The 13,185-nt window shown below is 40.7% G+C and overlaps 1 protein-coding gene across 1 annotated transcript in view; it reads left to right on the top strand.

Moving 5' to 3' along the window:
- The window catches only part of LOC109923952 (apoptosis-resistant E3 ubiquitin protein ligase 1), a 60,150-nt gene that overhangs the window by 34,284 nt on the left and 12,681 nt on the right, over positions 1-13,185 (top strand). The window contains 6 exon segments of the mRNA XM_048600036.1: positions 1,533-1,783; positions 7,663-7,740; positions 8,895-9,036; positions 9,964-10,085; positions 10,375-10,450; positions 11,579-11,688. Coding sequence (XP_048455993.1) covers positions 1,533-1,783; positions 7,663-7,740; positions 8,895-9,036; positions 9,964-10,085; positions 10,375-10,450; positions 11,579-11,688 — 779 coding nt within the window.

Below are 13,185 nucleotides of genomic sequence, written 5' to 3'. Positions count from 1 at the left end.
GGATTAAGGTCACAGATCAGCGATTATCTCATTTGAATGATGAATTGCCTTGAGGGGCCATGTGGCTTGTTCCTGTTCCTATGTTCCTTCAGTTGCAAAGGTCCTAATCTCTGGAATTTTTCTCCTAAATCTTTGCTTCAACTTCTCTTTTTTGCTTTTAAAATGCTCCTCCCACTGTGACCTAGCTGTTCATCCTATTATCTCCTCTTGTGGCTTGGTATCCAGTATTTTTTGACCATGTAAATGCAAAGAACCTGAAGGCATTGTGTTACAACACGGAGGCAGACAATCAAATCAAACTAGCCTCCCCATCCCTGTATTGACACTTTAAAAGTAAACCCTCAAAATTGCCACGATGGTTTCTAATCAGACTTTTTGAATAACCAATACCAGACACCAAGTTTACAGCTCAAACAAAACAGTGAACAATATATTTCTAATTCAATAGCTTTAGCTGAGCAAAGGTAAACTGATTGATGCTTATGATTTAAACCCAACTTTCTTTGATTCTAGTTTCCCACTCTCATACAGACAGACACAGTTTAGGGATAAATTAGAAGAAAAATGACAGATGTAACTGGCCAGTTCATTTAAGCAACTTCAGCAATGTGTAGTATCGTAGGCATATGGGATTGTATCTTGCTTGATTTCTAAATATACACATTAATGCAAATAGCTTCTAGTAGGATCTGTGGAATAATCGCTTAATTCTTGTAACTGGTGTTCTATTCTCTGAATTTTCAATATGTTGATAATGGGAGGATAACCAGGGATCAATCAAATTTCAGTTCTGTAGTTTTTATAGCCACAATCTTTGTGATAAAAGCACAGTTTCAAAATTTGTTTTTTTCCAACATTCTCTTTGTTAGAGGGTCTGGCAAGAGCCTCCCTGTGATGGAACTGTGATCCGAACATCTGCCAACACATGAGTGTAATGCATCTCCAGAGCTGAAAGGTCCACAGTGTTCTTTATGTAAGAATGAACCTGCAATTAATTTCCAGGCCTATAAACAAACAACAGTTTCTGTGTTCTTTTCTTAAAAAAACTGCAGCCCACAGTCCAAAGATCACCTTCAACACTTAGCTCACAGTTTCAACCAAAAATGATTTTTAAAAAAAACAAGGTTTCTAACAATAGTGCTACATAATGCTTATTGTTGCTGTAATTACACATCAGGCCAGTCTGTCAGAATAGCATTTCAGTATCAGGCATTGATACTTATTGAAAATCAGCATGCTGTCTGGATTGTAAGAGAAGGGAACAGTGTTGAGATAAAGTTGTAATTTTGTTCGTCTTCCTATTGGAACCAGCAGCTACTATAACTGTGAATTGAATGCAGGAGTTCACTGTCAGGGGAATCATATAAATAGACTTGCGTTACATCATTCTTTGTTGCAGGTTTCCCCTGAGAGAGACTGTGCTTGGAAGTGCAGTGGTTAACATAAAATGTGATTAAAACTGACCTAAAGCAACCTGAGCTCCTGACTGAATGGTAGAAATAATTGTGTGTATTTACTATTTGCCTTAATAGAAAATGAGAAGAACACAGTAGAAAAGAACGTTTCAACTCCAGGAACCAGTGTTTATTTTGAAGCGTACTTGTATAGCACAGCAAATTATGCAAACTCTCAGTGGCAGTTACCATCAATATCACCTTTGAGCGTGGGTCGGCACCCATCAACCAATACAGATGAAGAAGATGAGAAAGATTTGGATCAGGAAAATCAGACAGCTGAGAAAGTGAAAAAACCCAAGAAGGTCTATTGTTACATATCACCAAAGGTAAGAAAGGGCCTATGACATTATAAATAATGTCCTGAAAGTTAATATTACAGTAAAAACTTGAAAGGATAAGTATTACCAGTCTTTTAGTGTGGGATGGAAGGAAGGAAGGCTGGCAAGATTGCATTGGAAGACATCAAAAGTGGAAGCCTAACATTTTTCTGTTAGTGTGCAATTCTGCCAGTGGCAGGAAAAGTGAGAGATGTGTTGCCTATAGAGAGCGCAGCTTAGCCACTGAATTGTCCTGTTAGTGATTCCTTCCTGCCTTTGCTCTACTGCTAGTGAGAGTAGACTACCAGCAAACCATTTAGTTCTCTAATTTCTTTTTTAGGGAAGGAAACTATTGTCCTACCTGGTCCTACCCTCATGTGACTCCGGACCTCAGCACTGTGGTTGAGTCTTAACTGCCCTCTGGGCAATTAAGAATTGGTAATAAATGATGGCTTAGCTAGTGACACCCGTGCCCCATGAATGAATGTTTAAAAAAAAAATTCTCTGGTGGCCTCACAGTGAGCTCTGGAGGGTGGGTGCGCTTCTTTTTACCACCTCAGTGGCCCATGCAAGGCTTTCAGTCGTAATGGTTCCTGTCAGTACACTCTAAGCTAGACGGGAATACTCATTTTAGAAAAAAAGTTTTATGTATTACATGTATTGTTGAATGGTGCTGAAAGATACAGCATAATCAATGATACTACAAGGTGATGCTTCCTTCCCACCTAGGGTGCTGTAAATCGATGATGGTAAGTGGATGCTGTTTGCTTCCATGATTGTGAGTGAAGGAAATATTAAAGGATGACTAATGTGACACTTAATCTTTAAATGGTGCCCTCTAATTTTGGGCTCACTCAATCACAAGAGGAAGCATCGCTTTCCGCATCTACCTTGTCAAGAAGGTTTAGGATCTTTTCTGCTTCAATCAAGTCATCCCTTAGTCTTTCGAAATCCATTTGAAATAAGTCCAGAAACACACAAATAGAGATTGCTGGAAAAGCTCAGCAGGTCTGGCAGTATCTATGGAAAGAAATCAGAATTAACTGAGTTCTGAGGAAGGGTCACCGGACCTGAAACATTAACTCTGATTTCTCTGCACAGATGCTGCCAGACCTGCTGAGCTTTTCCAGCAACTTCTGTTTTTGTTTCTGCAGTTACAGCATCTGCAGTTCTTTCAGTTTTCATTTAGAAGCAAGCCCAAACTGTCTAATATTTCCATATAAGATATCCCACTCATCCCAAGTATCAATCTAGTAAACTTCCTCTGAATCGCCTCCAAAGCATTTACACCCTCCTTTCAAGAAGAATATCAAAACTGCATGAGTATTCAGGATGCTCTGTCATCAATGCCCTATGTAATTGAAATATAACACCCATACTTTTTGGCTCAATTTTTCTCGTAACAAAGGATGGCATCCCATTAGCCTTTTTAATTTTTTGTTGCACTTGTATCCTGACATTCTGTGACTCATGTACTAAAACACCCAGATCCTGCTGCACTTTGGAATTTTACACTCATTTTCACTTTAAGTAATATTCTGTTTTATTATTCTTCCTGCCAAAATGAACAACTTTGCATTTTCCCACATTATACTCCATCTGCCAGATTTTTGCCCCTTGCTCAACCTACTTGAAGTTATTTTTAATCAACCTATTCAGGGATGTTATGATACGCCCCTGAAACAGGTGGGACTTGAACCCAGTCCATATCCATTCACAACTCCTTTGTGTCCGCTCTGCAACATTCTTTCCTCACTCTGTTTGTGTCATCCGCCAATCTGGGACCTTGTCTTCACTCCACCAGAGGAAGTGGTACGGGCGGATACAATTAAAACATTTAAAAGATGTTTGGACACGGGGGGTAGGAAAGGTTTAGAGGGATATGGGTCAAATACAGGCAAGTGGGACTAGTTCAGTTTGGGAAACCTGGTTGGCTTGCATGAGTTGGGCCGAAGGATCTATTTCTAAGTGATTAATGTTAATTGTTCAAAAGCTGAGGCCTGAGCTAAAACTCCTGTGGGACTCTGCTCACCATATCTCCTATGGGACTTTGCTCCCCACATCCTGCCAATCAGAAAAAGCTCCATTTATGGCTCTATTTTTTTAGTAGGCAACCAATCTTCAATTCATACTAATATGTCAGCCCCTGTACTTCAGCTCCTACTTTGCATGATTACCTTTTGTGTGGCACCTTATCAAATGACTTCTGGAAATTAAAGCACTGAACAACTACATTTCCCTTTGTCTACAGCACATTTTACTTCTCAAAGAGCTCCAATAAATTGGTTAAATATAATTTCCCAGCAATACGTGCCCAACTATAATATCAATGATTTGATTCTAAAACTTTCCAATGATAGACGTCAAGCATGCTGGCCTACAGAAAGGAGATTACAGTGAAAAGAGGTGGGTCAAGTTAGCCATAGTCCATGATGAACCAACGTCATAGGCAGGCTAGGAAGGGGGTTATGCACGGAATCATAGAATCCCTGTAGTGTGGAAGCAGGCCTTTCAGCCTATCAAGTCAACACTGCCCCTGCAAAAAGCATCCCACCCAGACCCACACCCCTACCCTATCCTTGTAATCCTGCATTTTCCCATGGCTAACCCACGTGGTCTGCACGTCCCTGAATGCCATATAGGCAATTTAGCATGGTCATCTTTGGACTGTGGGAGGAAACTGGAGCACCAAGAGGAAACCCGCATAGGCTTGGGGAGAACGTGTAAACTCCACACAGACCGTCATCTGATGGCGGAATCGAACCCAGGTCCCTGGCTTTGTGAGGCAGCAGTGCTAACCACTGAGCCACTGTACCGCCCTAGAAATTGAGCCGTGCACTAATTTAAAAAGCAGAGCCTCCAAGGCTATAATCTGTGGATTATTGGTGTGCAAATTGGAAAAGGGTGCATAAAATTAGAGTGATAAATACATAGCTCAAAGATGGTATGGAAGAAACGGGTTCTGGTTCATGGGCTCACTAGCCCCAGTACTGGGAAACTGGGGGCTGTACCGTTGGGATGGTTTACACCCAAGTATGTTGGGGCTAGTATTCTTGTGAACTGCAAAAGTAGATAAGTAGGAAGGGTTTTGAACTAAGTAGTGGGGGCAAGGGATGAAATGTGGAAAGTTGTAAAGTATCAAAGAGTGGAGACAAGGGAAAAGAGGAAAATAGTAACACAGGAAATGTGGGTCAAAGAATGACAGGAAGGAGCAGAGAGAAAAACAATAGAAATAGACTTAACAATCAAGATTTTACAAATATAACTAAAAGACAAATCTGAAGGCTAAACTATGCAGAATCTGAATGCCTGTAGCATAACAAAGTGAACAAATTGATAGCACATATTGAAAACAAAAAGAATCCGATTGCTGTAATGGAGATATGGATCCAGGATGATGAAGATTTGTGTCCTAAATATTGAGAGGTATACGACATTCAAGAAATATGGGAAGCTAGATAAAGATGGGTGCATATCAAATACCACCTTTGTGCAACAGTTAGAGATGACCTTGGTTCAGGAGATCAGGATGGAAATGAGGAATAGCATGGGAAGGAAGTCATTATTGGGAATGGTCTACAGGCTCATGTTTAACCAATTTATTGAATATCTTTGAAGGAGTAATGTGAATAAAAAGGAACCTGTAGAAGTACTGTACTTGGATTTCCTGGAGATATTTGATAAGTCACTGTTTTACAGGTAATTGTGGAAAATAAAATCTCATGGTGTGGGGAATGAAATATTAGCATGGATAGGAGATTGGCTGGCTGCCTGGCAGTAAACTGAGTATGTATAAATGGGTCTTTTGCCTGATTGGTAGGGTGCTCTGAGCAGAGTCCTGCAGGGCTGTGTGTTGAACCCTTAGCTTGTTGCAAATTACATCAATAACTTAGATTAGGAGAATGACAGCATGGTAGCCAATTTCACAGATAACATCAAGGTAGGTAAGCAAGAAGCTGGGGAGGTTGTCGAGGGATAGAGAGGTTGAGTGGGCACAGATCTGCCAGATGGAGTATAATGTAACAAAATATGAAGTTGTTCACTTTGGCAGGAAGAATGAAAAACCAGGCCATTACATAAATGGAGAATGAGTACAGAGGGGTTTAGGTCATCTAGTCCAAGTCACAAAAATTAGTATGTGGGCACATACTAATAGGAGTAGATCGGTCAGCCCATTATGTCTGCTCTGCCATTTAATATGATCGTGGCTGATCGAACACTTCAGTGGTTTTTCCTCACACTATGCCCATGACCCTTTTATGTCATTGATCAAAAGTTTATCTGACCCTGCTTTAAATGTACTCAAAGACTGAATTTCCACAGCTTCCTGTGGGGTAGGGAATTCCAAAGATTCATCACTTGCCGAGTAAAAGAAATTCTCCTAATCTCAGACCTAAGAAGCATCCTCCTTAATTTTAACTTGTGCCTCCAGGATATAGACTCCACAGTTGTGGGAAACATCTTACCTGCATCTACCCTGTCTATACCGTTCAGTAGTTTGTAGGTTTCAATAAGATCATCTCTTATTCTTCAGAATTCTAGAGATTACAGGCCCAGTTTGCCTACCGCCTCTCAGGACAGTCCTGTCATCCCAGGAACAACAGGTGAATCTTCGTGGGACTCCCTCTATGGCAGTAATATCTTTTCTGAGATAAGGAGACCAAAACTGCACACAGTACTCCAGGGGCACACTAACCAAGCTCCTATACAATTGAAGCAAGAATTCACGATTCCTGTACTCAAATTCTTTAATGGTAAAGGCTAATATTCCATTGGACTTCTTAATAACTTGCTACATGTGAGCCTTCAGTGACTTGTTGACAAAAACACCCAAGTTGCTTTACTCATCTACACTTTCTAACCACTGACCATTTAAGAAATATTCTGCACATTTGTTCTTCCTGCCAAAGTGCATAACTTCACATTGTTCCACACTTCTATTCCATCTTCCAGGTTCTTACCCAATCTCAAAATCTATCCAAATCCTCCTGAAAATGTCTTGCATCTTTCTCAGAATAAAAATTCTGGTTTAGCTTTGTATCATCTGCAAATTTGGAAATATTACATTTATAACAATCAAGAAATCTAATGAGATGGTGTCCTTTATTACATGAGGAACTGCAAATTAAAAAGAAGGAAGTTATGCTTCAGTTATACACACTGAAACTCAATATTCAGCGTTGTCGAAATCTCCTAATGTGTGTGCTTAATATGTGGCTTTCCTAGAAGTCATTAGCTGGATTGTGCTCCAGTGGTGTAAAGAAGATCAGGATTTCTGCATTGTTGATTTTCCTTCAGCTGTTCAGATTCAAAAAAATGTATGTATAAGACCCATCTTCAATCAAGGCACACTTGTTCATTTGAAAAGCTGAGCAGAATTCTTTTTTGAAATTATTTTTTGACAGTTTTCTCTCTTTCCTCTCTTGAAAACATTTGGTCCCTTGTTAGGAAGTAGTTACATTGATGTTAACTGTCATCTAGTGACTTCTCCTACTAGCTGTTTGTCATTAGCCTCTTGTTCCTATCTTACTGTCAAGGCCCTTGAGGCTTAATACGAATGCATCTTCACTTTGTACCTTTATGTGCATGCATCCATGAGGGGTGATACACAACAGTCAGGAGCTGGAACCCGGCCATTTGATTTTATTTTTCTCTCGTCACCTTTAATTGCTGTCACCCCTTATTTCACAGCCTGTTTTCCCTCTCCTGTACATTTCCATTGAGCTGAGCAATGCCACTGAAGGCCGAAAGGCATTATTTGGGAGCTTGTAGTATTCTTATCCTTCACCCATGAATGCAACAGTTAAAGTTAAAACTGAAAGCAATTAAAATTAATATGCTCAGCAGCTGATGTAAACTGAACAGTAAGAAGAACATTTGTTTTCCAGCAATTCTCAGTGAAGGAGTTTTACCTGAAAATCATCCCCTGGAGACTTTTTACTTGCAGAGTGTGTCCAGGAACCAAGGTAGGTCTTTTATGCCAGTTTGAGTTTCTGGTGGGCAGGAAACAAGGTTCAATAGATGTTTAGCTACTCTGCAGTAGGGCCAAGAGAAAACAGTGGGCTAAGAACATAAGAACCAGGAGCAGGAGTAGGCCATCTGGCCCTTCGAACCCGTTCCGCCATTCGATAAGATCATGGCTGATCTTTTCGTGGCCTCAGCTTCACTTACCCACCCTCTCACCGTAACCCTTACTTCCTTTATTGTTTAAAAAATTATCTGCCTTAGCTTTAAAAACGTTCAATAAGGAAGCCTCAACTACTTCAGTGGGCAAGGAATTCCACAGTTTCACAACCCTTTGGGTGAAAAAGTTCCTCCTCAATTCAATTCTAAATCTCCTCCTAATTTTGAGGCTGTGCTGTTTTGTTCTAGTTTCACCTGTCAGTGGAAACATACTCCCTGCTTTTATCTTCTAAAATTATCAAGAGACTTGATATGTTTCTATAAGATCCCCCCTCATTCTTCTAAATTGCAATGAATATAATCCCAGTGTACTCAATCTTTCCTCATAAGCCAAACTTCTCAACCCCAGCATCAACCTAGTGAACCTCCTCTGCACCACCTCCAGCACCAGTACATCCTTTCTCATGTAAGGAGACCAAAACTGCACACCGTAATCCAAGTGTGGCCTCACCAGCACCCTATACAGCTGTAACATAACCTCCCTAAATATACCATGTGTATTGTAGATTTCTATTGACAAGAACTATCTGATGTTTAATTACTAAGAGTTAACTAATCTCAGCTAAAGCTACAGGAAAGTTCTACAATTAATCTCTGCTACAGACCTACAGGAAGAATTAACTAGCATTATTGGTCCTAATCACAGTCCAGAATGCTTTTGTTGGCTTGCTACAGTATGTAGGCACCCAGTAAAGATGGAGCCAATTCAATTCTGATTCTCCATACCTTTCACTCCAGCTTAAACAGTCTGCCACTGTCTAGACACTAATGAAGATTGACTGCTTTGATAGTCAGTGATCCTCCATGAGAGCGTGCAGTGTATTTTCTTGTCAGCTTGCTTAAGTAGGACTGAGTGTAGAGTCTCTACAGGCATTGATAGTCTCAATAGAGTTCAGAGCGGTGAAGGGAAAAAAAAATTATGTCTTTTTATCTTCAGTTTTACTACCACAGTCTGGATCCAGTGCATAAGTTCCTCACGTTAGTGGTGGATGATGGGATACAACCTCCTCTGGAACTCAGTTGCAAAGAAAGGAACATCATGGCAGCAACATTCATTCGTTTCTTACATAAGAACATTGGTAAGGACTAAAGCTTCAACAACTGTACTTGTCTGATATGTAAATGTTGTACATGAGAGAGAAAAAAGATTGCTGTTAACTCTTGGGGAAATAGTTTTAACTGGACAGCTAAAGAGCAAACATAGTTATCAGAACCCTGCCAAGCACTACTTGGATGAGCATTCTGATCCTGATTTCTCATGCGGCAAATCGCGTCAGGCAGGAAAGGAGTTTTGAGGAGATGCCAAATGGTGCCCAGGCAGTTTATTAGGATGCAAAGGGGAAAAAATATTGGCATCCAAGTCATTTTGAATCTTCATGTGGCTGAATCGAGTTATGTTTGTCCCATTGCCTCAGGACTGCAAAATAAAATTGGGCATGAGACCTATTTAAGGAAAGGAGATCTTGTATGTTTGTTTGAAATATAAAGATAAGTTTGGTTTTATTGAAATCAATCTGCAGTTTATTTCTCATGTTCCTTTGTGTTCAGCTGTCTTCTATCATTGCAGTTCTCTCTCACTCTCCTTTTATAAATATCCTTGGTGTCAAGTATCTTATGTGGAGTTGCTTCAGACATTCGAGATTCTAATACAGTCAGCTATCATGATCCTTTATGTGCGGTTGTCATATGTTGCAACTTGGCCATTAGGAGTTATTACCTGCCATGTACTGTTATTTTAAATTGTTCTAACTGCAGGAGTTGAACACATAATCCAAATCGGTACTTTAGGCATCATAAAGAGTCATGTTTTATTGTCAGAGATGTTTTTTAGATGAAACATTAAACGGAGGCTCAGCTGTCTACCTCAGGAATTTTAGTACATGTTATGTATCCTTTTTGGGATAATCGCAGCAATTTATTCTCAGCTTTATTGTTTGTGATTGATCAGCTTAGTCCACTGTAGGAACAAATATGATCTTGTGGATTGTTACCATATCACTTCACAGGTGGTTCTGAAACTTTCCAAGACAAAGTGAATTTCTTTCAGCGAGAACTTCGTCAAATGCACATGAAACGATCACATACAAAGATTGTACTTAAAGTCAGCCGTCACAGTTTCCTTGAGTCGGTGAGTTTAACGTGCTCCCTGGGTTATTGCCTGTCTACCTCTTCTGATAATTAATGGTCTATTATTAAAACAGTAGTCTCCAGAAATAAAGTGCTCTTTAACTTGGGCCATTTAGTTTTGTTTCCCACCTTAGAGTTCTGTTAATGTGTAACTTCAGGCGTTCATCAGTCAAGTGAGCATTGTAATTTTAAGAATCCAGTCCAGCATGTATCTTGATTTGTTTTAATTCAAGAGTAATTGTAATTAAAATTCTGTTTGCCTTTTTTGTTTAATTTCTGCATCCTAATAGTCCCTGAAAGCCACAAGAAACTTCTCAGTCTCTGATTGGAGCAAGAATTTTGAGGTGATTTTTCAGGATGAAGAAGGTCAGTGCTAAAGAATTGTCAACACCTTCCAAGGGCGCTGTATGCTTTAACGGGGCAAATCCTACTTGCTGTAAAATCTAATTGTTTTAAGTTTGACAAATGTAGGCTGCGATGATATATTGATATGACTGAGATTTTACTCGGTTTCTTTTGGATAACTTAGGGTTTCTCAGAAACTAGATGCCTTGAGAGATTTATCTTTGTTGACTGCCTCTCTCAGGATTTAACCCATAGCCCCAAATGGCACAAATTAGTGGCATTGCAATAAGAAAAACATTAAGGCCATGAATTGCTATATTGGTGAAAATGAATGTTAGTTCCCGTACTCTTCTGTTTCCTGTATCCTGTATGCACAATCTCCAGCCTTGAGAAACCTGCTTCCGTATCTACACAAATGCTGCTGTATAAATATTGGGTACAAATAGCACAAGAGTAGGCCAGCTGACTCACTACTTACCTACACTAAAGCAAAATACAGTACATGCTGGAAATCTGAAATATAAACACAATACGCTGGAAATACTTAGCAGTTCAAACTGCATTTCTGGAGAGTGAGAACAGGATTAACATGTCAAAGAAGTGACCTTCCAATAGAACTGGGAAAAGGTAAAAACTGTAATTTACTGAAGTCCGATGGGGGTGGGGGAGAGAGTGTGCATGGAAGAACAGAAGGGAATCGAGGTCTGGGTTCGTGTGGCTTGTTTAATTGTGTATCTGCTAAAACTTGCTTTTGTAGCCACGTCTTTTTATTCGGTATTGGTCTACACAGCTGACTTAATTCAACTTGAATTTGCCCCAATTGTATTTTCCTGTTTAATCAATATCCAAAGCATTTTGATGCAAGATCACATGATAATTGCCTCTGAGGGATGCCAATCAGTTCATTAACTTACTACTCCAGAATGAACCTCAACTAGCCCCCATTGCAATAATTGTATCTTTACGATTTTGTGATTTTTCACCCTGTCTACTCTTTTGTATGTTGATCATTCTTTGTGTGAAGATCAATTTCCTAATATTGACACTATATCTCTTGAAGAAATGTCAATGTCATAATAAAGGTAAATAACTTTACCTCAGGAGGATAATATTGGAGGCATCTAAGGATGTATTTGTATATTGTTTCAGCATTGGACTGGGGTGGCCCACGCAGGGAGTGGTTTGAGTTGATGTGTAAAGCACTCTTTGATCATAGCAATGGTCTGTTCATGCATTTCAGTGACAATAACCAGGGATTGGTGAGTATAAATTTCACTTAATATTTGCCATCGTAAGACTTCATTTTAATTTCTGATAAATTACTCATTAAATGCCAAGAAAATATTCTTTCTTTCTGGGGGAGTAGTGCTATTTAAATGTGACAGATAGGGAAGGGGAGATTTAGGATGGCATGGTAGCAGAGTGGTTAGCCCTGCTGCCTCACAGCTCCAGGGACTTGGGTTCAGTTCCACCTTAGATGACTGTCTGTGTGGAGTTTGCACGTTCTCCCTGTGTCTGTGTAGGTTTCCTCTGGGCGCTCTGGTTTCCTCCTACAATCTGAAGTTGTGCAAGTTAGGCAGATCGGCCATGCTAAATTGCCACATAGCGTCCAGGCATGTGCAGGCTAGGTGGATTTGCCATGGGAAATGTGGAGTTACGAGGAATTGAATGTGGGTGTGATGCTCTTTGGAGGGTCGGTGCAGACTCAATGGGCCAAATGGCCTTTTCTGCAATGTAGGGATTCAAAGACTAATCTCAATATTGAGAACAACGTGCTGCATCGTGGGGCGGCATGGTGGCTCAGTGGTTAGCGCTGTTGCTTCACAGCACCAGGGCCCCGGATTCAGTTCTAGCTTCGGCCGACTATCTGTGTGGAATTTGCACTTTCTTCCCATGTCTGTGTGGGTTTCCTCCAGGTGCTCTGGTTTCCTCCCATTGTCCAAAGATGTGCAGGTCAGGTGGATTGGCCATGCTAAATTGCCCATAGTGTCTAGGGATGTATAAATTAGGTGGATTAGCAGTGGGAAATCCAGGGTTATAGGGTAGAGGGGGATGGGTCTGGATGGGATGCTCATCGGACATTCGGTGTGGACTTGTTGGGCTGAATGGCCTGTTTCCACACTCTGGGGATTCCATGATTCTGTTATTACTCAATACTACAGAAGCCGAATTCTGTCCTTTCTCGTTTAATTCCTATGGTAAATATTGTTGTGAAAGCCCCTCTTTGCTAACTGTAGCAGTCCATTGTGGTGAGTTTAAAGTGATTCTGTTCGTCAAAGGCTGCCAAATTAATTCGAAATATTTATCTGAATTTGTGTTTTAGAAGTGAAGGAGTTCAGTAATCTGATCAAAGAGACAACAAGGTGCAGGGCTGGATGAACACAGCAGGCCAAGCAGCATCATAGGAGCAGAGAGGCTGACGTTTCGGGCCTAGACCCTTCATCAGAAAAGGGGGAGGGGAAAGGGGTTCTGAAATAAATAGGGAGAGAGTGGGAGGCGGATAGAAGATGGATAGAGGAGAGGATAGGTGGAGAGGAAACAAACAGGTCGAAGAGGCGGGGATGGAGCCAGTAAAGGTGAGTGTAGGTGGGGAGTTAGGAAGGGGATAGGTCAGTCCAGGGAGGACGGACAGGTCAAGGGGGCGGGATGAGGTTGGTCGGTAGGAGATGGAGGTGCGGCTTGAGGTGGGAGGAGGGGATAGGTGGGAGGAAGAACAGGTTAGGGAGGCAGGGACGAGCTGGACTGGTTTTGGGATG

Source organism: Rhincodon typus, chromosome 8, assembly GCF_021869965.1.
Source record: "Rhincodon typus isolate 14 chromosome 8, sRhiTyp1.1, whole genome shotgun sequence".
Classification (NCBI taxonomy): Eukaryota; Metazoa; Chordata; class Chondrichthyes; order Orectolobiformes; family Rhincodontidae; genus Rhincodon; species Rhincodon typus.
Note: the sequence above shows the minus strand (reverse complement) of the source record. Positions and strands in the feature narration are given on the sequence as shown.